The sequence below is a fragment of the Anabrus simplex genome, chromosome 9 (genome assembly GCF_040414725.1).
Source record: "Anabrus simplex isolate iqAnaSimp1 chromosome 9, ASM4041472v1, whole genome shotgun sequence".
Classification (NCBI taxonomy): domain Eukaryota; kingdom Metazoa; phylum Arthropoda; class Insecta; order Orthoptera; family Tettigoniidae; genus Anabrus; species Anabrus simplex.
In genome coordinates, this window is record NC_090273.1 from 18,911,240 (window position 1) to 18,937,725 (window position 26,486).

Below are 26,486 nucleotides of genomic sequence, written 5' to 3' on the forward strand. Positions count from 1 at the left end.
AATTGAAGGCAATATGAAACCACGGAAGTACAGCAGCTATCATATCAGTCATATTTGCATTGAAGAAGAACTGGTCATTACAATAACGTAAGCAGTAGTAATATAATATTAGTCTCCACTTCAATAAAGCAATCTGTACTTCATCGAAATATTAAATTTACCGAGTGTAAAGATAATATTCAACATGGATATCTTACCTTCAGTGAACGCAGGCCGATAATATTATGAGTAGGTGGCCGTGGCCTTGAGCCAACCAATCACAGAACAGCGCTCAAGAAGCACATCGCTCCAAAATCAAACCGATTTGATTCTTGAGGGAGGAGCGGAGAGAAGAGGGATGAGTGAAGTGCCGGCATGAACGCTACTATTGAAATGTATGGGTTTGTTTTGCATCTCTCAGCTTCCTGTGTGAAGACACGGGAGTGATGAGCGCTGAGCGAGGAGTAATCCACTCGGCATGTTCGTACCCTTACACATAGATCTAGAAGACTTTCTCCTTCTGGGTTCCTGTCTCCATAACCATGTGGACCTAGTACATTTTCATATCCACGCCTGTCTGATCCAACTTGAGCATTTAGATCTCCCATTATTATGATATTTTCCTCTCTTTCTATAGCTTCTTCTAAATCAGTTCGGAATTGTTCTTTTTCCTCTTCGTTACAGCCAGTCTGTGGGGCATACACCTGGACTACTGTCAGCACACTCTTGTTAAGAGAGATGTTCAACTTAATAATTCTTTCATTAACATATATTACCTCACTGATGACATCAATGTCCTCTCTTAATATAAAACCTACACCATTTTTGGCTTCTGTTTTATTTCCATTCCAATGTAGTTTGTATCCTTTTCTTAGCTTTTTTGTTCCTCTTCCCTTCCACTTTGCCTCACTCAGGCCAAGAATACAGAGGTTCCTCCTTTCCATCATATCTATCAGCTCCTCGCTTCTGCCAGTCAGGGTCAGGATATTTAATGTTCCAATTCTGTGTTTAGGACTCTTTCTTTTGGGCTTCTTCTCAGAACATCGTACTTGAACATCAGCCTTACGGTCATCATACGTTGCAGATGTTTGAGAAGACGTGTCTATTTACAAGTAACAACTCTCATTATTGTTCCGTATTGAAGATGACGTTAGGCATAGATATCAAGGATAATTTAATAAAAAACCACCTATTCAATACTTTCCACGTTTAATGTGGTTATTATCTACATGATTTTATGTAGACTTATTTGGTCAGGTACATGTTTCACCCATTATTTTGGGCATCTTCAGCCTGTAAACAACCTTTAGGTCAAGGTTTGGGACCTTTTTAACCAATATAAACATACCAATATATACACTATATACAACATATACATTATATACAATATATACAAACATAAGTCAATACAGTTAAGTTTTTTGGTCCTAATCTATCTAATATGGAAAATGTCCAAAACTAAAATGGATCTTCTTTTCGGTGAAGAGGATTGCATATCGGGGTTTATGTGACCCCTATATCATATTCAGTTCTTGACGTATCGTGTCTGGTGACAGGATGTGTCGTCAACAATAAGTGGAGATTTGAACTGATTGTAGGTTGGTCAAGATTGAAAATATAAATTTAAATTAAATGTGTTTTAACTTGGCAGTTCTATTCTGGTTAACTTAAAATGTTCAAAACTAAAAATAAAATGAAACGGATCTTCTTATTTCTTGAGAAGGGGTGATATTAAAACTGGAGCTTGTTTGACCCACGATTTTCATTTTCATGTTCTTGACGTAACTAATATTTAAATGTGTTGTCATGCACAAGTGGAGATTTAAAAGCCGATTGTTGTAGGTAGACTGGTCAAAAACGTTGTGAATGAAACTGTTAGCGTCTTGACTTTGGGTCTCATGTAACGTCAAGGAATTGACAAGAATACAATATTTAGCTGTTTCATAGTTTTAGGCTGCTGCTTAATTGGGAAGAAACATCCTAGACACTTGATACAGTCTTGTGTGAAAATTGTTCCCGTTGATGTGTTGCTTGGTCTTTGGGAGGGATCTTAAGAATATCTGTAATGAAGTAGAAAAATAATTTTGAATTAAAAATTTTGAGCACGCGTTGTGATAAAATGTATTAAATTAACACCTCTTAACTGTAAAATGACTTACTTGTTCCGTTAATACTAGATGGACCTGTCTGTTCCGGCAGCGCCTGTCTTATCACCATTTCTACTCCTGGTGTTGTACTGGTGCGGTAATGGAGGCCAGTAGACAGTCAATAGTTTCTAATGTGCATATGATCGTTTTAGCCTCACTATCAAAGCAAAAAAAAACCAAGACTTTTGCTCAACCTGTCCTAGGGACTACCTTTGCTCAGTTCAATGTCTCAGATGAGATTCTAGAACAGGTAGACAACTCATAAGTAATAACTGGTATTGAATAGGTGGACCTACCTTCCCGCCCCCTGTTAGTTGGAAGCATTGTGAAAAACAGACTCCATGCTGCCCACTTGGCATTTGGTCGGCTATCCAAGTGGATCTTCAGGAATAAAGACATAACAGTTCATATCAAACTCGTGATGTATAAATCAGTCATTATTTCATGTTACTCTACAGATGTGAAACCTGGACCCTCCATGACATCAAGAATCTTGAGGGTTTTCATCAACAGAAATTTCATGTCATATTAAATATCAAATGGTAGAACAATGTTTCCAATCTTATAGTTCTTGAGAACGCATGCATAAACAGCATAGAAGTTCCCATCACTGGCCATCGGCTTCGGTGTACTGGGAATGTCTACTCACCAATTCCTGTATGGAGAACTTTTCTTGTGCACAAGACCCCAAGGTGCCCCTTTGAAGCTTTATAAAGACAGACCAGCTTAAACAAACCATGAAGGCCATAAATATCAACCCTCAATCCTGAGACACACTTGCCAAGGATCGCTTGCTTTGGTCCAGAACAACCTCTACTACTGTTAAACTGTTTAAGTAAGAGTGTCACAGGCCTGAAGAGTCTAAATGACAGAAATGCTTCATCAGATGCAATCCCTTCCTCTGCCATTCATCGAGTGCAATCTGTGTGGACACATGTTTCATGCTAGAATTCTCTTCTTTAGTCACAAGTATGTTTACAAACAGTACTAAGTGCAAATGAACTGTAAGGAGAAGAAATTGTATACTCGGAAATGAGTAACAGCCGTGGATGACAGAGACTTGTTCAAAATGTGATTGCATTTGGGTGAGGTACAGTTAGTGTTTGTTTATCAGAGTGGGTAAAGAGGACAGCAGGGCTAGCAGCGGGCATGTCAGTGCATCAAGTTTGCTCATCACGAGTTCACATTACTGACAGGACAAGATTAATTTTTTACCGGGTGAGTTGGTCGTACGGTTAGGAACGTGTGGCTGTGAGCTTGCATCCGGGAGATAGTGGGTTCGAACCCCACTATCGGCAGCGCTGAAAATGGTTTTCCGTGGTTTCCTATTTTCACACCAGGCACAGACACAGATAGGTCTTATGCCGACGATGGGATAGGAAAGGGCTAGGAGTGGAAAGGAGGTGGCCGTGGCCTTAATTAAGGCACAGCCCCCAGCATTTGCCTAGTATGAAAATGGGAAACCACGGTAAACCATCTTCAGGGTTGCCAACAGTGGGGTTCGAACACACTATCTCCCTAATACTGCACACTGGCCACACTTAAGCGACTGCAGCTATCGAGCTTGGTCAATTATATTTTGAACATGTAATATGATGTTACATTTTCTTCATTGAAAGCTTTGAGTTTCTTTTAATATAGTGAAGCACGGGATCCTTTGTTATTTGTATTATAATTTTGTTTGAAATACTTAAAAGACTCAGCACTAGTGGTTAATCATTATACTTGTTCAACCTGAAGATTTCTCAATAGTTGTACTTTACTTTTGTTGTTACACTATTTTTGACTGCCAGTGTACTTTCCTCTGCCTGCAATTGTAGACAAGAGTTTAGAATGGAAAAAATGAGGTAACAATAAATATTAAGTTTTACAATTAAAAATTATTCAGAACAAGAACACTGAAATGAATTATAAATACAGGTGGTCTAGGAAAAATTTGAAAAATACTTTTCTCAGAGTGAAGACTTGGAGCTCAGTGGAGAAACTTGCTTAGGATTCTTATTCTGTAGTGTAGCACTGGTCCCTCTGTTAGTTACTTTAAATTATTTGTATTAGGCCATATCTAGCTGTGAAGAGTTGTTCTTGCACTTTCCAGTTTTGAGGTGGAATGTTGTAAAACATGCTAAGATAATTTATGGTTGACTGTGTTCATACAAGTGTTACTTCTCTGCATACACCTCCAATATATTTATCTCAAATTATACAGTTCAATACAAAACAAATAAATGACTGCTTATGATTTATTATCACACAAATACCTCTCGTATATTTGAGTCACATGACATGCACATTATGTCCCATAGGAACATTATAAAATACACAGCAAATCACCCATAAGCCACTAGCTCAGATAATTTCTTATTAATAAAATAATCAATAAATTATAACCAAAATAAGTACGCTGATTCAGAAGTATACTCCTTTATTTCAGGATATAAATAAAAAATTTAATCTGTAGTCCAATGAAATTTGCATCTGACCAGCCCTAAAAATACAAATAATACTTACTCCACATTATGATATACATCACTACAATCATCTGGCAGCAAAAATATTTCCATTATGTAGACGGGATGGCACACTGTAGTCAAAGTCAAAACTGCTCCATAAATTAAAGAAAGGAAGGAAAGAAAGATCCCCAGAACAAACAGGGAACTGTTTTTCTCACCAATACAGCAATTGAGCCTGAAACAAGATCAACAGCCATTGCAGTAACAAGTACAGTACCAAGGTGTAAAAATATGACCACTTGTATTTTTTAAAGATTAAAAATACCACACAATACTTTTTTTCTTACTATCCATGCTCCAGTAAGTACACTAGTACAGTATTTATAATTTAGGATCGTAATATTTGGAGACTAGATTCTCACCTATGTTACATTAACTCATATAAATTAATCCAGTGTGCTGCTAGGTTTATCTAAGTGTCGGATGGGCATATCAAATCTTTATAAAGCTTCATCATTCCACTAAAACATACCGTTATTCCCATCTTCACACACTCTTGTACTTAGCCATTCCATTGCTCTTTCCACCCCATTCTCTTTTTAAATCCTGAACCTGGTGACTGCCTATTCTTTTGAGCTTTTCATTAATCATATCCATGTAAGTCTCCTGGAGATTTTCTAACCTTATCCATCTGTACTTTCCCTGATTCATGCCTAATGTACTTAGTTCACTGCTATTAAGGCAGGGGTCTGAATCATTAAAAAATCCCAAGAATATCCATACATTCCTAATAGATATATTGATTTTAAAATTTTACTTACAAATATAGTCCATTATAAGGATTTGGCGTCCTTACCCTCATACGCGTCTTACGATTTATTGAATGCATCACTGAATCGGCTTGCATAATGTTCTAAATGTTAATGCTGGTCAAGTGGCAGGCACTCTAGCTTTCATACCCAGTTTGGCAAGTTTTTTCTTTCCTTTCTATCCACACCTGAGAAGCGAAAGGGTGTATGTCCAAATTTGAGTTAATGGTATTTTTGTGATTGACATTCTTGACTGCTGCATTGTGTGGAAAAAGGATGGTTGTCCTTACACAGTGTATGGTGTTATTCTGGTATTTCAGAATGGTGGTTGTCTACTAAGCATTAAGAAGAAAAAGTAGGCATGTGGCACATCAGACTTTTCCATCTAAAGCAAAGTCATCTCCGTACAGGCCATGAAGGCCCTTGGAGAGGTGGAAGGTAAAGGCTTTCACTATCCATAGCCTCGGCACTTGGTGGGGTAGAGTGGTCAGCTCTACGCCCGGCCGCCTTTGCCTCCAGGAATTAACCTGGTTCTCGTTTTTGGTGTAGGCAGAGTGAACCTCACGGCCATGTGCACCTCCAGAAGTGGAAATCTCTTTTCTTAAATTTGACGACTTCCTGACGGGGATTCGAACCCACGTCCTTCCGAGCGAACCGAGTATGCCTTTACCGCCTCAGCCAGGTAGCCCCTACTCTTTCATCTCAGCCATTGGTAAATTTGTTTGGCATGTGTGTGTCTCAAGCATTTTTCCTCTAGCAGCTTAAAAGTAATAATGAAAATGTTGAAGACAGCAAAGTATCTAATCAGGCTATTGTCATTCCTTTTGGTTTCTATTGTGTATATTAACGTTCGGCAGTCTACAATGGGCATCTTAGACATACTTTGAATCATGTCCCTTCTCATCCTTAGTTGGCTAGGACTATACGCAGGGGATCCCTAAACCAATACAGCATTCTTACCGGGACTATGTGTAAATAGGATAGTGTCCTACTTCACAGAAATTTACTGAGCTCAGAATGTTTTAAGCAAGCCAAGGACCTGCATGAGCGATGTAGCTCCACTTTCATTTGACAAGCCAAGGACTCCTAAAACAACTTTGTGAATGAAACTGAATTTAATTGGGGAGCTATTATTAATGGGCCTTATGGAAGAAACAAAGAAAAAGTAAACTCATGTCCTCATCCCGAGGTGGTGCAGCTTTTTTCAGGCACACCCCCACTGGAGGTGAGCTGCATGTACCATTCTGACCACATACCAGCCCTCCTGCCATTCTTAAATTTCTGGCGGTACCGGGAATTGAACCCGGGCCTCTGAGAACGGCAGCTAATCACACTAACCGTTACGCTACAGAGGCGGACGGAAGAAACAAAGAAAGAAAGAAAGAAAGAAAGAAAGAAAGAAAGAAAGTAGAACAGGTTGAGTCAGGAAAGAGGATTGTAACTGGATGTGTTAGGAGTTAATGACGTCTGGGTAAGGGATGATAACGAGAAAGAAATAAGCGTTTATAGAGTGTTAGAAGGGGAAGGACTGTACATCATGAACACTATCGTACACAACATAGTTTCTGTTAGGCATGTAAATGAGCAAATGATATGAGAGATTTGGTAGTTGCAGGAATTAGAATGAGAATTGTTTCAGTGCATTCACCACGTCGGGAACCCGATGAAGTAGAATGGCACTGAGTAATTTTTCAGCTAGAGTCAGCAACAAGAATCTGAGGATGGTTAGAGTCATGTTAACCAAATGACGGAGAATAGGCTACCCAGGAGAATAAAGGACTCTGCAATGGAGGGTGAGAGAAAGGCAGATGGAGATTAAGGCAGCGATATTTAGATGCGATTTTGAAAGATATAATGGTAAGGGGTGTGAAACTTAAAGAGGCCATACAGCAAGTTGTAAACAGAGGATTGTGGAGGTGCTTAGTTAATTCACGGAGGCTTGTACACAGAACACTAACAGGAATTATTATTTAGCTTATGGTACAAGTTAAGCCGCACACAAATTGTGTAAAAATAACATGATGAGAAACACAACAAATAATTTACAAAACAGAATAAATATAAAAATTGAAGATAAAACACAAAGTAGAAATCGAGAGATTTGTGCAATACAGAAAAAATAAAAAATATAAAACTACAATTAAAAAACAGAAATTAAGCAAATATAAGTAAATACATAAATTAAGAAATGAAAACTGTGAACTAAACTAGGATGTCTAATTGTTGCTTTACGTCTTATGGCGACGATGGGACAGGAAAGGGCTAGGAGCGGGAAGGAAGCGGCCGTGGCCTTAATTAAGGTACAGCCCCAGCATTTGCCTGGTGTGAAAATGGGAAACCACGGAAAACCATTTTTGGGGCTGCCGACAGTGGGGTTCGAACCTACTATCTCCCGAATACTGGATACTGGCCGCACTTAAGTGACTGCAGCTATCGAGCTCAGTGTGTCTAATTGTTGCAGCCAGAAAGTGACATATGGTGAAGTTGTGGTTCACTTTGATATGCCATTGACTTTCGACTTTTATCTCATGTAAACAAATAATTACAGGTCACTTGACTATCCTTCAACATTATTTTTTGAATAATTCGATTTTAATCGTCATTTTTGTCTTTGTCTAATTGTAACCGCTGGCCAGTCAACATAATTTTATAGCAATCTTACCACTTGTTTTTAACAGACTGTTGCTTTGTTCATTTTAATTATAATAGTAGCCTTCTAATGTCAATATTGCAAATACTTTCACCAATTGTAAACTCCTCACTCATTGCAATATCTTTAAAACCAACATTGTACAAGTATTTTACTATATGTTAATTTTAGTTCAAGTCTCTCCAAGGCTTTTTAAAAATTAGTTTTATTTTATTTATATGTAAATCAGGTGCCTGATTTTATTTCAAGGTTAAGGCAATGGCTGATTATGCCTATATACAAGGTGAAACATGTACCATTTTAGTTAACATGTCAATGTAAATCAACAAAGACAAGACTTATTGTATTGATTAGATGGTCACATTAATAAATTAATTTACTGCTATTATTCTAATCAAATATCATCAATACGGATCAAAAATTATATTTATCACATGTAATAAATTGCTTTATGTCGCACTGACACAGACAGGTCTTACGGCAACGATGGGATAGGAAAGGGCTAGGAGTGGGAAAGAAGCGGCCGTGGCCTTAAGGTACAGCCCCAGCATTTGCCTGGTATGAAAATGGGAAACCACGGAAAACCATCTTCAGGGCTGTGGACAGTGTTCGAATTCACTATTCCCCGAATACTGGACGCACTTCGACTGCAGCTATCGAGCTCAGTAAGTGGAATACAGAATAGCAAATATTAGTGGGGATGTGTCAAATCAAATGCACTGCACTTGCCCACATAGAATGTTCTGGTATCACTCTAGGCGAAACAGAATGTGCTGCTATCATCCTACAGAATGCTTGAGACCTAAAAGCCGGCTTCACAGCCCTAACTTGGGGGTGTGGCCCCCTTTGCTTGGTCACAGTCCAATGGTTTTGTCACTAACCGGACCTAACCAATCCAGACTAGTGATTTTGTCACTAGTCAGACCTAACCAACTCAGACCAATCACTTTGTCCCTAACCCGAATTATAAATTCAGCTTTTCACCACAGTCCAACACAGAATACATCACCCTACAGAATACTAGAGACCTAAAAACCACTTCGCTACCCTAACCTGGGGGGCTTATGTCCCCAGATCCCCTTTGCTTTGTCACAGTCCAATGGTTTCGTCACTAGCTATAATTAATTCAGTTACCTTACAGAATGATCTTACTTCCGAAGTAAACAGGGTGACAGCCTTGTTGACCATCCGACCACATCCTCCGCGACAAGTAAACAAACGACAGTCATTCCGCACATAGCTGAATGTAGTGAGTAGTGGGTGGCACGACGTCAACTATAAATGGGCCCCATGGTCGCCAACCTGCGCTCCCAAGTTGAGAGCCCCTGTGGCCCCTTTTAGTCTCCTCTTATAACAGGCAGGGGATACTGTGGGTGATATTCTACTTCCCCCACCCACAGGTGTATTGACATCAATCCTGTGCCTGAAGGAAAATGGCTGGATTAAACATTGTTCTTAGGTTATGACCAGCCTACTGCAGACCAAATATGCAGTCTTTGTTGACTATAAGAAGGCTTTTGATCTTATCAACAGAGATAACTTGATGGGAAAATTAAAACAAATGATTGGTGACAACACGCTCGTAAGAATCGTTGAGACCAAACTAGACTACAACCTAATCAAAATTGAAGATGGAGCATCCTCATCTGGGAAAGTAATTCAAACAAATGGGGTACCCCAAGGAGACCCACTAAGTACTATTCAACGTAGCAACGGCAGACATCGCACAAATAATGACGGACTCCCCTGAGACTACTCTAATAATGTACACTGATGACATAGCTCTGGGATCGAGCTCAAAGGCAGAACTACAGACGACAATGAAGTTAGAAGCTTGGGCTTCAAATAACAAATTTGAAATTAACCAGCAAACGACAGTACAGATGGTGTTCAGAAAAGGTGGCAAGGCTGCCAAGGATGACGCTATATCTTACTTACTTACTTACTTACTTATCCGGCACTACAGCCCTATGTGAGCCTTGGCCTCTTCTACGATAGTCTGCCATCTACTTCGAACCTGAGCGGCTGCTCTCCATGGGCGGATGTTCATTGCCCTCAGGTCGGCTTCAACTTCATCGCTTCATCTATTACGGGGCCTTCCTTGTCGCCGTTTTTATCTACTCGGGATTTAACTACTTTTCTTGGCATTCGATCTTCCTCCATTCTTTCCACATGGCCAAGTCATCGCAATCTCTGTGCCTTAATAAATCTAACTATATCCTCCTGGTCTAATATGTTCTGCAACGACTCTATATCATTAAATAATAAAACACTAGAAATAGTCAAGAAATTCAAATACGTGGGCATCACGCTCCAAATTCGAGCATGACATCCTTCAATAACCACGTCATAGAACGACAGCAGCAATCAGAGCCATTCACAATATCAAGAAAATATATATGCTATCCCTTAACACAGCGATTACTTTATTCAAGACCGCAATAACCCCAATTGTCACATACGGAATCGAAATAATATGGGACAATCTGACAATCGGTGACTTGGAGAGGATAGAAAGTCAAAGCAAGGTTCCTGAAGAAGTAGGTCAACTGGCACCCTCCAGACTTGTTTATGTACTGGCACGGGAAACCTGCTTCATTGAAGATCTACGACTCAATCTACCACTGCCATCTACCAACCCATTCCAAGAGCTTCAGAAAAAACTTCTTAAGAAATGCATGGAAATAGACCACGAATTCTACGAAAATTACGCCATGATCAATCGTAACTGGACCAAACAAGTTCAAGAACAAAGACATGTCATAACAAGATATGCAATACATGGCCTCCACCACAAAATGTGCGCAAAGACAAAATTCCACAACCCAACAGATGACTGTGTACACTGTGCAAGGAAAAGTGCGACTGCTACCATCTGCTAAAGTGCAAAAACAGATTAAAGACTCTAACAGAATACAGCAAAATGTAAATTAGCACAACAAACTTAATACTCATTGGAGTGCTCTTTATAAATATATATATTAATATGCAGATTCTGTTAAACTAGTTTATACGTCAAATATTAGTGGGAACGTGTCAAATCAAATGCACTGCACTTGCCCACACAGAATGTTCTGCTATCGTTCTAGGCGAAACAGAGTGTGCTGCTATCGCCCTACAGAATGCTTGAGACCTTGTTGATAGACCTACATTACGGAACACAAATGGACAACTTGCTGCACTGCTGTGCGTGAAAACCTAACTGTGCTGTCCAGTACTCTACTACTGGTCTTTGATTCCACGTGGAGTATTACGAAATTGATGTACTAGCCAACTGTTGACAGTAAACACAAACTGTAGGTCTATAGTCCTATTAAAACAACGTGCGTGTTCTGATAGCTCGCAGCTCCGAACAAAGGAGCGGGAGTGCTGTGTTGCCACATGATCTGGCTGGAGTTACTACACTACAGTGAAAGCCTTTCGCTATGTGCTAGGCGCGGAAAATAATATCCATGTACGGGGATCATGAAAGCGTTAGAGTAACATTAAATATTGTTGCTATTATTCCAAGGAGGCTCAGCAGTAATTTTATCAGCTCACACATCGTAAAACATACTCGTAATTCTCCTCCCTCACAGGCTTTTATCAGTTTATCTCCGGGCGATTAATTTCATTTTTAGGTAAATTTCAGTAGCAGAATGGCACTTTGACTGGACTGCTTAACATTCTGGGTTCAAATCTGTGTGAGGAGGGGAGAAATATCTAAGAGATTTTTGTAGGCCTATACATAAAGAAGGAAAATTGCTCGGACCCTGTCATAGGCACCGGCACAATTTAAGAAGTCAGCTATAACTGAAACGCGAGTTTGTGATAGGTAAAAGTCCATCTTAAACCTTGTAATTTCGAGCGCATTTAAACTTGCAATCATTAGTTACGGGACCTCTTTTTATTGAAATCCAAAGCAAAAACAACAATTCCTTGGTATTCTAACCACAGATAGTGATTCATAATTTCTAAAATCTCACAAGCTTAATTTGCGATAAATAAATAAAAAATCAAAGGATCCTAATAACAATCAACATGAAAATACATTTACAATGGTTGACATAAAAACATATGACCATAAAACATATTAGTATTTACAGAAATTTCTTGGAACAGGTCACAGATAACTGCAGACACACATGACAAAAAAAAAAAAACCACATTAATATTTACAGAAAGTTCTTGGATTTAGTTCATTGTTAATTGCAGTGCGTTTGTACACTGTTGAACAGAGCTTTAGGAAAATGTAAAAACAGAGTTTCAGAATACTGTCAGGTTCTTATTTATTACAGTGGGTATAAAAGACATATGTTAAAACGTTCAGATATTCTTAGTTAAAACGTTGGTGGATGGTAAAAACTTGTATTAAATTTGATGGTCTTGTGAAGTGCTGATACTTGCAGTTAAAACAATAAGCTGAGGGTTTGTAAGTACCTAGGTGGTAATATAAGAAAAGGCCTTCATTGGGGAAATCACATAAATATGATTGTTAATAAAGGGTACAGATCTCTGCACATGGTTGTGAGGATATTTAGGGGTTGTAGTAAGGATATAAAGGAGATGGCATATAAGTCTCTGGTAAGACCCCATCTAGAGTATGGTTCCTGTGTATGTGACCCTCACCAGGATTACTTGATTCAAGAACAGGAAAAAATCCCAAGAAATGCAGCTCGATTTGTTCTGGGTGATTTCCGACAAGAGAATAGCGTTACAAAAATGTTGCAAAGTTTGGGCTGGGAAGACTTGAGAGAAAGGAGACGAGCTGCTCGATTAAGTGGTATGTTCTAAGCTGTCAGTGGAGAGATGGCGTGGGAGGACATCAGTATTTAAAGATAAAAATTTCATTGTTCCGTATTGAAAAGTATCACAGTTAAAATTGAAATAATAAATAAAGAGGTTCAACCCATTCAATACAAAAGAATAAGAAATGCGTGTGCCATACTGCCGTTCAGAAAATTAATCACTGTTTCTTTTAAGTGACTTACATTTTACTTCTTCTGAATTTTACAGTGTCTACCACTGTCATTTTTATATCGCCTCTTCTACTGATCCAGAGTGAACTTGATCTTTTATTTTATTTTTCCTATGCATTGTTTTTCATGTTTTAATCGGCTGATGATGACCTGGACTAGGGTCGAAACCGGTACCACTTCTACTTATTATTAAATAAGAATGTAATCACTGCATTTCTTATTCTTTTGTATTGAATAGGTTGAACCTCTTTATTTATTATTTCAATTTTAACTAGGACATCAGTAGACAAATAGTTTGAGTGGTGTCTTTAAAAGTAGGAAAGATCACAATATGAAGATAAAGTTGGAATTCAAGAGGACAAATTGGGGCAAATATTTGTTTGTAGGAAGGGGAATAATTTCCCAAGGGAGATGTTCAATAATTTTCCAATTTCTTTGCGATCATTTAAGAAAAGGCTAGGAAAACAACGGATAGGGAATCTGCCACCTGGGCGACTGCCCTAAATGCAGTTCAGTAGTGATTGTGATTGTGTGTGGTTTGGGAGAACATCCTTCGTTGTTATATAACATCTGCTTTGTTGTTGAAACTGGCGATTGTTATTGTTGAAATAAAAGTTGATTAATGGTATGGCCTCAGTTGTATGGCATAGTATCTTTAAAGGTGGAAGTCTGTTCCAAGAACTTTCTGTAAATACTAAGGTAAGGGTGTATTCTGCCCGAAGGCAGGTCTGAACCTCCACAGAGGTGCCTGAGCCGGAGTTTACATACGGTAGGGTGGCCAGTTCCTTTCCGCTCCTCCATTCCCTTACCCCCACCAACAGCGCGTGGCAACCCATCCACTTCTTGACCACGCCCAATGTTGCTTAACTTCGGAGATCTCACGGGATCCGGTGTTTCAACACGGCTACGGCCGTTGGCTCTGTACATACTAATATGTTTTACGGTCATATGTATTTTAATGTCAACCATTGTAAATGTATTTAAGGCAGTTTTCTGGTTGACTGTTATTAGGATCCTTTGATTTTTTATTTATTTATCGCGAACTGATGATGATTCCAAGTGAATCAAAAACGGTTTTCGCTCAATAAATGTCATGTTTTATACATTGTGTTGAATGGTTGAACATCCCTCAATTAATCCCCATTATATAGTTAGGCCCTATAAGTCAACATGGAAATGAAAATCATAACTTATGAGAGTACCTATATCTTAAGACCATTATGTCTACATACTGACTTCACTCCAGCTTGACAAAATCATCTCGATTATACTTTTTTTAAACTGTACTTACCATGTACTGTGGTATTCCTTCTTCAGAACACAGGTTTGGCAAATATTGCAGTGGTAGGTTCGTGGAGGAACTCTTTTCCTACATGTAGGACAAACATTCTCCGAGACTTTGCTCCTGTTGACCAGTAATTCCTCCTGGCTGTTATTATGTATTACATGGTTCAATGAGGACCTTGACCACACTTTGTACAAACAAAATAAAGAGCAGACCACTAGAACAATGAATGCTACATTTTCTTCAGGTCGTATCTCCATAAAAGGAACAACACTTACTTCAAACACCATTATTAGTAGGGTAACAGATGTCAGAATCCAAACGAAAAATACTCTAGTCTGAGGATTTTTCTTTACATACACACAGCACACATACCACAACAACACTTGAAGGATAACAACTGCTAATACTGTACACCACACATTCTGAATTGCTATGTAAGCCAGGAGCGGCTGCATGAAAATAGGAAGGATAGAGTCACATGCTATCTGTTTAGCACCTCCTCTCCAGGGCACTCGAAATCGTTCAAGAATGGTATTCATTATTTCAGATAATTGATCTCGATGGATACGTCTACATGTGATTAACCTAGAAAAAGAAAGCATAACTGGTGATGTATGAAGTTAACATTATTAATATATGCCAGAGCCATTTCTAGTAGGCCTGAGCCATAAATAATTCCTAGAAAACAGACAGGCTTGTGGGAATACAACTTCTTGGTGTTATAGCTCTAACTTGAAGCTCTTAAGCATTCCATTATGTGGCTCAAGATAGACTACACGCCTCATTTGGAACCATCTGTCATCGGAGTAGAAAATAACAGAGATATCAAGATAGGCTACGGAAACTAATGCCAGTAATGGATTAATAATAAGAACAGAAATCACTTAACTGCTGGGAGAGACATCAAAGTAACATGCTACGGGTATGTGTTATATTAAACATTTTCCGTCATTTTAATGCAGTTTCGAAGAACTTGAAGAATTCCCTAAATAAATGGAAAATAAAATTCCTAACCGGAATATTTAAAATAATAAAACAACCTTTCACAAGTCTGGTCTAAAACTTCACAATTACAGCAGCATTCTAATATGTGGCTTCGTTCATCGTTGCTGTTGACATATTCACAACAACAAAGGGGATCGCTTCTCCGCCAATCTGACATCGGCATTCTTTCGCGAACGCCATTAAATACTTATTGTTGTTGTTGATGATTTTTGGGCTTTTATCGAAGTAATTTCACCAAGTCTACAATCCCATTCCATTACAGTATTGATCAGTAGCGCACAATATGCAGGAGAAACAAATAATTTACAACAGTTATTATAGGATAGTCACTGTCTTGGTCTTGAGAATTTAATGGGCTTCGCTTGAGAGCGGTGTACCCAGCTACGCAACCTATAAACAAACCCAAAGTATGGAGGAGGCGGAAACGTAAATTAAAAAAAAAAAGGTGTTGGGGGGGGGGGGGAGATTAAGAAATGAAACGACAAAACGACTACACAGAAAAACACAAGGACACAAGGTGACTAAGCTTAACGCCATAACGACTGCTACTTGGCGACTTTCTACCAATCACATACTGACCGAGTCAACACCTAAGGACTAGTTGGGTGACATAAAGGAAATGCAGTCAGGCAACTACCGGCTAGAAATCGGGTATCTAACACGTCAATTAAGTGGGTATCGCGAAATTGTGGATGAATATGATATGAGGTGAATATAAAGCAATTATCGGAGGGAGTTCGTGTCATTTGGGTACAACACTACTTGCATTCCTGGGAGACCTATCCTGTGAGGAAACATAAGATGCCAAGTTTTTTAAGAGGGCCACATCTTCCTCCTGCAAAGTGAGGAGCATTTTTGACCATTTGGAATCGTTTCCAGCTGCCCTAGCATACGCAGCTAGTTTGTCTAAAAGTTCCGACAACGGGTTCGAAGCCCAGGATTTTTCTGGCTGTGAGGTGCCAGTTGAAACAACCTGCTTGGAAGGAACCAAAATGTTCGTACCGGCCAAGTCCCGGCAAGTATCATATCGTCCCGGATACAGAGATAGTCACTGTCCCTCACTGCAAAAGTATTTACTGTTCTTGAAGTGGATTTGGGCTCGTTATTTCACCCAGACACAATATTTTATTATAATTGTATTAGTTCTACACTCGCACACAATTCCGATAAATTAGGACACCAATGCTGTTCGCAATTTTCTCTGAATTGGTAAGTACTTGAAGATTGAGTGAAGTAGGGGGGAGAAGAACGCCACATCTTTGATCGGCCGGGTGACGCAACACCTTTACTTTCGCATCCAGCCGAGCTAATTAGCATATTGGTTGACTCCACGTCGGACGTCGACCTTCCCGTCATGCCTCACTGTCTCATTCATGGCGTTGATCTCACCCTCACAAACCATGCTATCTGCAACCAACTCCGCAGCCAGGGTGTTCCTGCAGCACAAGTGACTCGCCTTGAGACCAACTTTGTTCCCACAAGATGGGTCTTTCTTCAACTTCCTACAGAGGATGCAGTCCAGCGACGTCTTCAACGCGGAGTATACCTTTCAGGACACTTCCACCAAGTGATGACCTACCCATCTGAGCCACCTATAGCAACCACGCAGCCTCATCGGACATCTCAACATCTGCCAACGTCCTCTTTTCCCATCACCCCCGTTACTACCACTTCTCGTTCTCCTCTCCAACATGTAAACTATCCTAACACTCGTTGTCCCCAGCCAGCTCCTCCTTTCCATCCACAAATTCCATCCTTCTGTTCTTCTCCTCCCCCACTCCGTTTCATTCCCCCTACACCGCCTACATCTGATCTCCTCCATTTCTTATTCACCCCTCTTGTCAACTTTTCTATCTTATTTCACATCCTCACACTTTCCCTTACCCCAAGCACCCTTGTATAAATCGTTCCTTCTTCCTATCTGCACTGCTTGTATTTATTATGTATTATATCACTGTATTCTCTGTTAACTCTATAAAGCTCATTACTTAGCCAAGAGGCCCACTCTCCACTTCTCCCATTTTCAACCCCTCTCCTTCATTTAACGCTTCTCCTTATCCCCGTCACCTTTCCTGGCCAGAGAGAGGGCGTAACCCTCTAGGTGGCCCGCCCCACCCCTACAGGGTGGGGAATGAAAACTTATCAACCGACCGACCGACCGAGTGAAGTAGATCGTGCAGTTGACTCACGAAATGGTTTCAAAGCACTTGAAATAGTTCATTAGGAGACGTAGCACCTAGACAACTGAGAGTGATTAAATTATGCATAAAATACTAGGAGATATAGGAAAATCAGAGGAATACAAGGTATACTAATCTTCACGCTACAGTCGTCCATCTCAGCGAGTTCTACGTAACAAACAACACCGGGTCGACATATAAGGGATAAGTAGGAGAGGGCGATGGAACTACTGGGGAGTGAAAACATGTGAGAGTGTGGGACTTTGGACAGAGGGAAATTAATATCTAATCAACGTATATGGGGGACTTAGAGAGCGGAAAGCGTTATTGAGATCGTAAACAAAAAACCAAGGGGCGTGACAGTGTGATGATATGACGGCAATGAAAGTGTACACGTGATCGGTGGAGGGGGACAGATGACAATATACGGTAGCTATGTGGCTTGGTTTAAAATCAGGTGGCAGGGAGGACGTGAGTCAAATTAGAGTATTATGAAATATTATGAAATAATTGAGTGATGTCAATGTATATTGGTAATGAGCGATTAGAGTTGTAAATTAGAGTGATCTAAGAACTGATTTAATATATTTATTATTGTGTGAGAGGGCTTATATACAGGACATGCAATTGACGTGGGGAGAGGAAAAGTATTTTCAATGCGCACTTCCTTTCACTGCATATCATTGCGTGATATCGATCATGAACAGAAACTAGCAAATAAGTTAATTTGGGAAGGAGGATTTACACAAGTAGTACAAGAACCGACTCGTCTCAATAACTTACTAGATGTATTCTTGGTTAAAACATGGGAAATTGTTGATAAAACTGAGGTTATTGAAGGAATAGGTGACCATGAGACTGTAATAATGGATGTAGGACTCGTACCAAAAAGGCTTAATAAGAGGGTCACACAAGTCAAGAAACTGTACAGAAAAACTAAAGTTGATGAATTTGGGACTTACTTTAAATCACAATTCAGTTGTTGGATAAGTGAAAGAAGTAATGTGGATACACTTTGGGCTAAATTTAAAGGAACAATTGGGGAAGGAGAGAAGGGATTTGTACCAGTTAAGAATGCTAAAATGACCTCAGACCCTGTTTATTATACAAGGGAAATAAGAAAATTAAAAAGAAAATGTAGAATAGTAAACAGGAAAATCAAAGAGGGTAGGGAGGGAAGAGAAACTAGAAAACAGCTAATGAGGGAACTGAATGTAGTGAAAAAGGAAGCAAAAGGGAATTATATGAATGGCATATTTCAATAGGGTAATGACCACAAAGGGGAAATGGAAAAAGCTGTATTCATATATCAGGAATCAAAAAGGAAAAGGAATCCAAATTCCTACAATGGTGGGAGAAGGGGGTGAAAACTATTTAACAGATACTGAGAAAGCAAACCTATTTAGTAGGGAATTCAGAGATTCAGTAGATGATTGTCCGGAGTTGGAAACTGAAACAGAATATAGAGAGGGAGAGACACAGCGGGAAACAAGAAGATTCTCATTCACAAATGAAGATATTTTCAGAGAAATCCAACTGCTTCAGCAAGGAAAAGCAGCAGGAAGTGATCAAATTACTGGGGAGGTGTTAAAGACAATCGGGTGGTACATAGTGCCTTATTTCTCTTTGACTATGTCATGAATAATAGTGTAATACCAAAGGAATGGAAGGAATCTATAATAATACCAATTTATAAAGGAAAGGGTGATAAAAGGAAACCAGAGAACTACAGACCAATCAGCCTGACCAGTATAGTTTGTAAAATACTGGAGAGTTTAATATCAAAGTACATCAGAGGGATATGTGATGATAAAAATTGGTTCATGAGGAGCCAGTATGGATTTAGAAAGAAATTTTCTTGTGAGGCACAACTGGTGGGATTTCAGCAGGACATATCAGATCAATTGGATTCAGGAGGCCAGTTAGATTGCAAGGCAATAGATCCTTCCAAAGCCTTTGATAGAGTGGAACATGGAATATTATTAAAGAAATTGGAGGGGATAGGATTGGACGTAAGGGTTACACGTTGGGTAAAAACATTTCTAAATTCAAGGGATCAGAAAGTCAAAGTAGAAAATAATGTATCACAGGAAGAGAAAGTCTGTAAGGGAATTGCACAGGGTAGTATAATCGGTCCCTTACTTTTCTTAATATACGTAAATGATTTAGGGAATAATATAATATCAAAAATCAGATTGTATGCAGATGACATAAATGTTTATAGGGAAATAAATAACATTGAGGATTGTTCAGAATAACAAAGAGACCTTGAGAGTATCCAACAATGGGTTGAAGAGAATAATATGAAGGTTAATGGAGGCAAATCAACTGTTACAACATTTACAAACAGGAGTTTTAAAACTGAATTTGAATATACTTTGGATGAGGTAGTTATCCCAAAAGATGGCAAGTGCAAATACTTAGGTGTGAGATTTGAAAATAATTTGCTCTGGAAGGGTCATGTGGATGACATTGTTGGGAAAGCATACATATCATTACATGTCATAATGAGGCTACTTAAAGGATGCAACAAATAATTAATAATGGTTCGTCCATTATTGGAATATGCAAACAGTGTTTGGGACACTCACCAAGAACACATAATAAAAGAAATATATAGTGTGCAGAGGAAAGCAGCAAGATTTGTAACAGGGGATTTCAGGAGAAAGAGTAGTGTATCAGAAATGTTAAAGGAACTTGGATGGGAAAATTTAAGTAAGAGAGGGAGAAAACTAGACTTATAGGATTATACAGATCCTATACAGGAGAAGAAGCATGGGGAAATATCCGTGAGAGGCTTCAATTGGAAAATAATTATATCGGCAGGACTGACCACAAATATAAAATTAGAAGGAATTTTAGCAGAAGCGATTGGGATAAATTTTCATTCATCGGGAAGGGTGTGAAGGAGTGGAACAGTTTACCAGGGGTAATGTTTGACCCTTTTCCAAAATCTGTACAGATATTTAAGAAGAGAATAAACAGCAACAGAGAAAATAAATGAAATGTTAGAGAGCATTCGACCAGAGCAGGTTGTGGTAAATAAAGAATGTGTGTGAATAAATTAATTCCATCCCCTGGTCTAAGGAGTTTGGACACCCAAATTAGGGGACTGCCTGTAGGGGTGAAGTACAGTGGGGACTTCGAGGGCCCTGGGACCGCTACGGTAGCTGTGAAGGCCCTTCAGGAACTCTGAAAAGTGGTGGCAAAAGGGGCTCTGCTTAAGACGCAGCAGCTCGTTTTGCTACTTAGGTTCCAGAATGGGTAAAAAAAAGTAAATACATGCAATGTAAATTTTAATCTTATACCAGTTGTATAGTATAATTTGAAGTAATTCCACATACTGTATATCAGTTGACTATATTTGTAAATGGTACAGGAAATATTATAAGTAGAATTTTGTAAACAATATAAATTTATTAAGGATGAGCTGCGTGTTTAATGGAAAAAATTGTAGGCGTAAAATGTATAATATTGTATTTTGGGAAAATTTTCTTCTCTTGTTAATTTAATATTTAGTGCTTAACAATAATGTATTTTAGTGTACCATTTGCCACCGAGGTAGACACCTCATTTGCAAATAAAGAGATTTTGCTTTGATTTGATTTGATCACAGCTTCTGTTGCACAAAGCACAAACACAGGTGACGTCGGGATCGTAGTATTTGGTGGTCATACATTGGTCATAAACACCTTGAAGTGGAAGCCATGAACGGCATAGCGTGTCACTAAATGTCTCAGCTGAGCTGAGACTCCTAAAATAACAGTTATACTTTCCTTTTTCTTTATGAGAATAATCACGGACCGATTAGTGAGGGAAACGGACCATCTCATCCCTGAACGTCAGTATGGCTTCAGAAAACATCGCTCGACACTGCAGGCAGTAACGAACGTAATAAGTGAAATAGAACAGGCCTTAAGATTTCCAATCGGAAAATACTACGCAGTATTTATCGACTACACAAAAGCCTTCGAAACCCTAAACAGAAAAGTAGTTAACATAAGTGATGACATCTCTCTTTCCCAAGATATTTACCAGACCAATGGAGTATTGTATTGTATTGTATTTTATTTCGTCCAACTGATCATACAGTGATATGGGACACGTCAATAATCATATTTACAGTAACAAAGGATAAAACAGTAATATACATGCCATGATAAATAAAGAGAAATATACAATGTGGTAAAGAGGCATAGATTTTAAAAAAACGTGATACAGTTAATTTTCAAGAGCTAAGAATTCTTCAATAGAATAAAAACAATGGTTAGAAACAAATTTGAATAATTCTTTCTTAAATTTTGAACATGGTTTTATCTGCTTAATGTAGTCTGGTAATTTATTAAATAAATGTACTCCTGCATAACTCAAACTTGATTCATATAGCTTAGTTTTGTGTGGTTCTATGTGCAGACTGTGTTTATTTTTAGTATTATACCTATGTACATCAGAGTTTATGGTGTAGCTGATTACATTCTCCTTCATATATACAAGTGTATGGAAGATATAAAGGCTAGGCAATGGTAAAATAAAATAAAGTTTAAAGTATTTCTTGCAGCTTGTCCTCCTGCCGACACCGACCATTCCTCTAATCATTTTCTTTTGTAACTTAAAGATGACTTCGCTATATCGTGAATTCCCCCAGTAAATGATTCCATAGGTTAGTATGGGATGGACATATGCAAAATACATAATTTGGCAAGCCTTTAAATTAAAACTATTTTTCAAAGATATTATCATGAAATAAATTCTATTAAGCTTTTTCCCTATAAACTCTGTATGTTTTTCCCAGGTTAATGTTTCATCCATCCACAAGCCAAGAAACTTTGTTGATGATGAGTACTCAATTATGGTCTCTCCAAATGATATTGGACTAACTTCCATATTTAAATTAATCTTATGGTGAAATCTAATCACAGAGGTTTTCTGTTTACTTAAAATTAATTTATTATCTTCAAGCCAGCTCAGGAGCCCGCCTGGTGGCCATGATCGTTAAGGCGCTGAAGTCTAAATACGGTCTAACACCGAGGTTAGCCGGTTCGAGTCCCGTTGGTCGAAAAAATTTTCACCATCAGAATGTTGGCCGGCAGGGTAGGGGAGGTGGTGGTATACAATTTCTAATCACTAGATTGCGTGCCAAAAGCCTGGATTAAATTCCAAACCTCTCCGCAGTGCTCATATGGAGTGAGGGCATATGACGCTGTTGATGGTGATTCGTCCGTCGGATGGGGACGTTAAGCCTTGAGCAGACCCCTTGGTGCTATTCGACAGGAGTAGGCTATGTGCCGGCACCGGGTTTCACCCTCTCCCTACTATCATATATCACGTCATTCATTTCATCTCTCATTAACTCCTCTGATGAGGTTGACGTCAGGAAGGGCATCCGGTCATAAAAAACCGCCACGACAAATTCATCTCACCTCATACCCGACCCCGTAGGGAAACGGGACAAGGGTTGGACAAACAAACATCTTCAAGCCAGCTCAGGATATTACTCACTATATTGCCTGCCTTCAATTCTAACCCTTCATAACTTTCATCAGCTACAAAAACAGTAATATCATCTGCAAACAAAGTTAATTGCACTCCTTGAATATCATCGACAATTTGGACGATATCATTAATAAATACTAAAAATAATAATGGTCCCAAAACTGACCCCTGTGGAATACCATGATCTATGTTTCTGGCACAGGAATGCACATTCTTAATTACATTTTTGCTCAAATCAGTACCGGTATATGATATTTCAACAATCTGTCTTCTATCCCCTAAAAATGATTTGAACCAGTCATAGGCCATTCCCCGAACTCCATACATGTATAACTTTTCTAAAAGCAAGCTGTGGTCAATTATATCAAAAGCTTTTGTTAAGTCCAAGAAAATACCTAAACATGCACCCTTCCCATCTAGTGTGTCATATATCCGTTCAATAAAGTTAATGAATGCTGTGGTAGTTGATCTATTTTTACGAAAGCCATTCTGGCAACCAGCTAATATATTATGCTTCTCTAAGAATGATAACAGTCTATCGTACATAATTCTTTCCAGTATTTTGGAGAATACAGAGGGAGGCAGACAGGCCTATAGTTACCAGCATCTTCTTCACTACCCTTTTTATGTATCGGAACAACTTTGCTTACCTTGAATATGTCTGGAAATTTACCAGTGGTTAGTGACAAATTTATCAAGTAACAGAGAGGCTTGATTATGTATTGGTAACAGCATTTAATAAGGTAGTTTGAATAACCATCTAAACCAGAAGACTTCTTTTTACCCATCTGTTTTATTATCTTATCTATCTCTTGCTCAGTCACAGGAGTAAGAAACATGGATGATACATTCCTGTGAACTGTATTCAAGCCTGTTCTTGTCACTGATGTTTGAAAATTTTCCGTTAACCTCAAAACTGCTTCTATAAAATAGTTACTAAATATTTCTGCAACATCTTCTGGATCACTGATTTCTTTCCCTGCATTTGTAAGAGTAATATTATTTTTTAATGGAACTAGAGTACCTTTCTCCCTTTTTATAATGTTCCACATACATTTAGACCTGTTTTTAGAATTTTTTAGCTCATTCTCATTATCCAATCTTTTGGCAGCCTTCAAAACTTCTTGATATATGTTCTTATATTTCTTATAATAATCCTTCAATTCAGATGAGGTGTTACTCCCTTTCACACATTTGCAGGGTGACCCAATTAGTCCAATGCTATTCAACATTGCAACGGCAGACGTATCGAAAATAGTAGAATTCAGTGAAACAGTATCACAACACATATACACTGACGACATGGTAATTGGGTCATCCAACTTGGAAGACCTTCAGGAAGCAGTGAACAAGCTGGAAACATTGGCAGAAGAGAATGATCTGCAGATAAACGAATCTAAGACAGTAATGATGATTTTCAGAAAAGGAGGAAGAGCTGCAACAAAGGACAAAATTAAATTTCAGAACAGAGACCTAAACATAACGAATTTGTTCAAATACCTTGGAATAATCTTACAAACGACAATCAACTCCTACAGAATGCACATAAAGAAAAGGACAACAACAGCCATCAAAGCGATATACAGAATTAAAGACCTCCAAAAAAATTCTTTAAAAACAACGCTAGAGTTATTTCATGCTGCAATAAGCCCAATTGCCACTTATGGCATTGAAATTATTTGGGAAAAGTTATCTGTGGCTGACCTTAGGGCTCTAGAGAAACTAAAAGCCAGTGTTTTAAAGCGAGTATTAGTTGTGCCTACGAACACAAAGTCCAGGTTTGTATACGAACTTTGAAGAGAACCATTCTATATCGAGGATCTAAGAATCAATCTAGTTCTGCCCTTCGCAAGACAAAGCGCAAAGATAATTGAAGAGAGAAGAATGAAACGAGCCCAAATCGAGCTCGAATTCTATGCCACCGACACCATGCTGGAGCGAAAATGGACAGAAGCGAACTACGAACAGCACATTTAGTTACGAGAATGGCAGTCCATGGCTTCCACGATCGCCCTAGAAAACAATGCTTTCAAGATCTTTATGAGAATCGTTGCCTACGCTATAATACAAGGCCTTGAAATGCACTCGTGGAAACGGGTTGCTTCCTAGTTCACCATTCAGCCGCTAGGATCGCGGTCTCGCCCCCTTGTATTCGCATGGCCGTATATGTCAATAAGTAAAGTATATCCTAAATAAAAAGAACTGGACGTTTTTGCGAGTATTGACAGTACTTTATTTATAGAGCGGTGCTGCATTGGCTTGGATATGTCATTGAAGTTTCAAAACTTTCCTTCTGAGGGGCTTCTTATCAAGTCTCAAAACTTTCTCTCTTCTACTTGAGTGGCTCGAAGCAATGTTGTCTAACAGAGGTCTCAGAAATTTTCATAGTAGAAAAAGAGGTGGTTTGTCGCCTTTACACTTTCCACACTTAATTTCACTGTTCAACATGCCTTTCGAAAAAATAAACGTACATCTTTTAGTAACTCTCTTCGGGACAAGTACTGCGTAGTGGAAGTGACAGATTCCGTCGTTCACTGCAAAAGTGCCACGGACGATTTTCGGTATCTTGAGGGCTCCTCGATCTTGAAAACGAATAAGATACAATGTTGAACTTTGAGTAGCTGGAGAACAGATATGTTCTAAACAGCCTTTATAGTCTGTTTTTTCTTTTGTCACACGAACCATAATGTCATTGTATTCCGCTTGGCGTCTTAGGTAGCTGAAGAAGAGCTCGATGTCATAGCTCGTTAGGTTCCTCATCAATGCATAATGCAAATGTATACTTATGAGGTATTTTACGCAGGCCACAGTAGACTGGGTAGTCAAGATCTATGCCTGATACATTTCTCTCATGATTCTTTTTTACTTTCTCTGAATGCATTTTTAAGTTTCTTAGGGCCGTTTTCCCCAAATGAGTTTAAACTAAGTTTATTTTAATCTGGTTTAAGTCTGAGTTTAAACTAACATTCATTTTCCCCATATTGGTTTAAACTTTGTATCAAGTTTAAACCTGGCTCAGAGTTAAACCTTCTATATTGTTGGTTTAAACTGCTGTTTATATTCAACCTTCTTGACATTTTATTAGCGTATCTGTGATTTTCCTAATAGAAGGGTTAGTTTTGACCACCAGTACTGCAGCACTTTAATGAAAAACGTACTAAAATTATAACCTAGTATTAGTATTAGAAAAATGGGAGAATTTATTGAAGACTTTGGTTAAATAGGAAATAATTTTGATGTTCAAGAGAGGTTAAGAAGCCGCGTTCCAACAAAAGTTTACAATCTTGGAAAATCGGATGTAACGGAGTTCTTTGATGGATTTATAATTCATAAGCGAACAGCAAGGATTGTCTAGTATCGAAGAAGGATTCATTTAAAACGTCAACTGCACGAAATAATGCTATTTCGCTAGAAGCAATGATTCTGGTTGCTTTAAGATATGATGCAGCAGGCAATTTTTTCATTAACAACGGGGACCACAGACCTTAAATTGCAGTCTCCTTATAATATTATATACTATAAAATAC

General features: G+C 38.7%; 1 protein-coding gene across 3 annotated transcripts in view; it reads right to left on the reverse strand.

The window, feature by feature from the left end:
* The window catches only part of GABPI (zinc finger DHHC-type palmitoyltransferase GABPI), a 46,253-nt gene extending 30,601 nt beyond the window's left edge, over positions 1 to 15,652 (reverse strand). For 2 of the 3 annotated variants that reach the window (XM_067153666.2, XM_067153665.2), the window contains exons 1-3: positions 15,322 to 15,652; positions 14,285 to 14,866; positions 4,635 to 4,811 (exon numbers count right to left, since the gene is read on the reverse strand). In XM_067153666.2, coding sequence (XP_067009767.2) covers positions 4,635 to 4,811; positions 14,285 to 14,866; positions 15,322 to 15,449 — 887 coding nt within the window. In that variant the 5' untranslated portion in view covers positions 15,450 to 15,652. The remainder of the gene's footprint in view (positions 1 to 4,634; positions 4,812 to 14,284; positions 14,867 to 15,321) is intronic. The other variant, XM_067153667.2, reaches the window with a different exon arrangement.
* Positions 15,653 to 26,486: the final 10,834 nt, after the last annotated feature.